The sequence below is a fragment of the Lolium perenne genome, chromosome 3 (genome assembly GCF_019359855.2).
Source record: "Lolium perenne isolate Kyuss_39 chromosome 3, Kyuss_2.0, whole genome shotgun sequence".
Taxonomy (NCBI): Eukaryota; Viridiplantae; Streptophyta; class Magnoliopsida; order Poales; family Poaceae; genus Lolium; species Lolium perenne.
The window spans coordinates 58,165,319-58,167,072 of NC_067246.2; the positions used below are offsets into that span (position 1 = coordinate 58,165,319).

Sequence of the window (1,754 nt, forward strand, 5' to 3'; positions counted from 1 at the left end):
GATTCAGATAGGTGGAAGTATATTTATGCTTTGGTCGCGTACATCGAAGTTAAAACCAAATGCGCGGGTAGAAATCAGTCTTGGAAGGGAGAATGGAACCATATACGGAGGGAATAACGAAAGGAAAAGAGGGCGAGAGAGCTAGTCCTTGGTGGTCTTCTCGGCGGCAGCATCTCCTCCCATACCGAGCGTGCTGAGGACGGCGTCCTTGGCGCCCACGGCGGCGCCCATCACATTCCCGCCGGCCTGCTGAAAGACGTTCTCCTTGGGGGCGACCGGGGACTCGGCCTTGGTGTACTCTGCCGCGTCGGAGGCCCTGTCCTGGACGTACTGCGAGGCCGCGTTGGCCTTCTCCTTGGCGGCGTCGGCGGACTCCGCAGCCGCCTTCTTGGCGGCGTCGGTCTTCTCGCCGAGGAAGCCGCCGGTCTGGTCCTTGCTGTCGACGGCACGGTCCGTGCCGGCCTGCGCCGCCTCGGACGCCTTCCCCACGGCTTCGTCCCCCATCTTCTTTGCTGCCTCGGCAGTCTCCGAGGCCGCCGTGGTGACGGCCTGAGTCTTCTCGCCGAGGAAGCTGCCGGCCTGGTCCTTCGCCTCGACGGTGCGGTCCTGGACGGACTGCCCCGTCTCGGAGGCTATCTTCGTGGCCTCGCCGGCCTTAGCCTGCACCTCCCCCGACTTCTCCTGCAACCAGCTAGACATTTCACAGGTCGATGATGGAGCTTGTGTTCTCTCTTCTTCGTTTGCTTATTGTGGAGACCCGTGTTCCTTGTTTAAATAGAGCGTCCGCGCCATTGCTGAGACCTGAGAGAGTGAGATGAGACAATGCATCGCCTTCATGGTGTGTACGATTTTTGTTGGATTCTTTCCCTACGAGAGATGTCGGCCACTTGTACATTCAGCAGCTTGGAATATGGCTAACGGCATGTCGGCAGAACCCAATCCCTTACACCTGTCCATCAATATGTGGTTTCATAATGTTCTTTCTAGTATTGCCTGATAAATCTGATCCCTTGGAGCGACTTCACCCACATCTGGCCTCTCTCCAAAACAATGTCCAAGTCGATCTAGGCTCCGATCCTAGTATAGCTCCAAGCGTGTCCAGTACGGCTTCGGTCCTATTGGTGACCATTTCATTGGAGAGATTTCACGCTTCTGCTTCAGTGCTCCCCCCTAAACACATCAAGGGTCTAGATTACTCTATACCCCTTCATAATTAAGGGTATAATTGTCATTAGTTAATTTATGTTTTTTTTGCGTAGTGTTAATTTAGTGTTAAGCACTAAAACCCGTATTGCCCAAATTCATAAATATACGGGCACTTGTACTATTTTATCCGTATGACGTCCTTGTCAGCCACGTCTCTGAAATTCATGTACGAGTGCCTACGGCGAGCAGGTCGGCCGGCGACGTGATGTCCACGTACGCGTGCATGTGGCTATCGGCGGAGAGAGCACAGCCGACGATATGAACTGATCAGCACGCCCGGCGGCCAGCTTGGTTGATGCCATGAAGTCTAGATACACGTACTGGAGCTGATCGGCCGGCAACGTGTACACGTGCGTGCGGCCGGCCGCAAGACCGGTATATCTAGCAGGTATATCTAGCAGCAGGTTAAGAAAACAGTTAAGGTTTGCGGCCGGATCATTCATGACGGCGAGCAGCTTGGAGGCCGGACCATTCACGGCGGCGAGCAGCTTGGCCGGCGGCATCCAGCTGCAGGTTAGGGAAGAATTAGTGGACTGTTGATGAAGGTG

The 1,754-nt window shown here is 55.0% G+C and overlaps 1 protein-coding gene across 1 annotated transcript; it reads right to left on the reverse strand.

Moving 5' to 3' along the window:
- On the reverse strand, positions 1–759 carry LOC127341156 (uncharacterized). Its single transcript, XM_051366927.2, has one exon. The coding sequence runs from the start codon at positions 697–699 to the stop codon at positions 142–144; it is 558 nt and encodes a 185-aa protein (XP_051222887.1). The 5' UTR covers positions 700–759; the 3' UTR covers positions 1–141.
- Between the last annotated feature and the right edge of the window lie 995 nt (positions 760–1,754).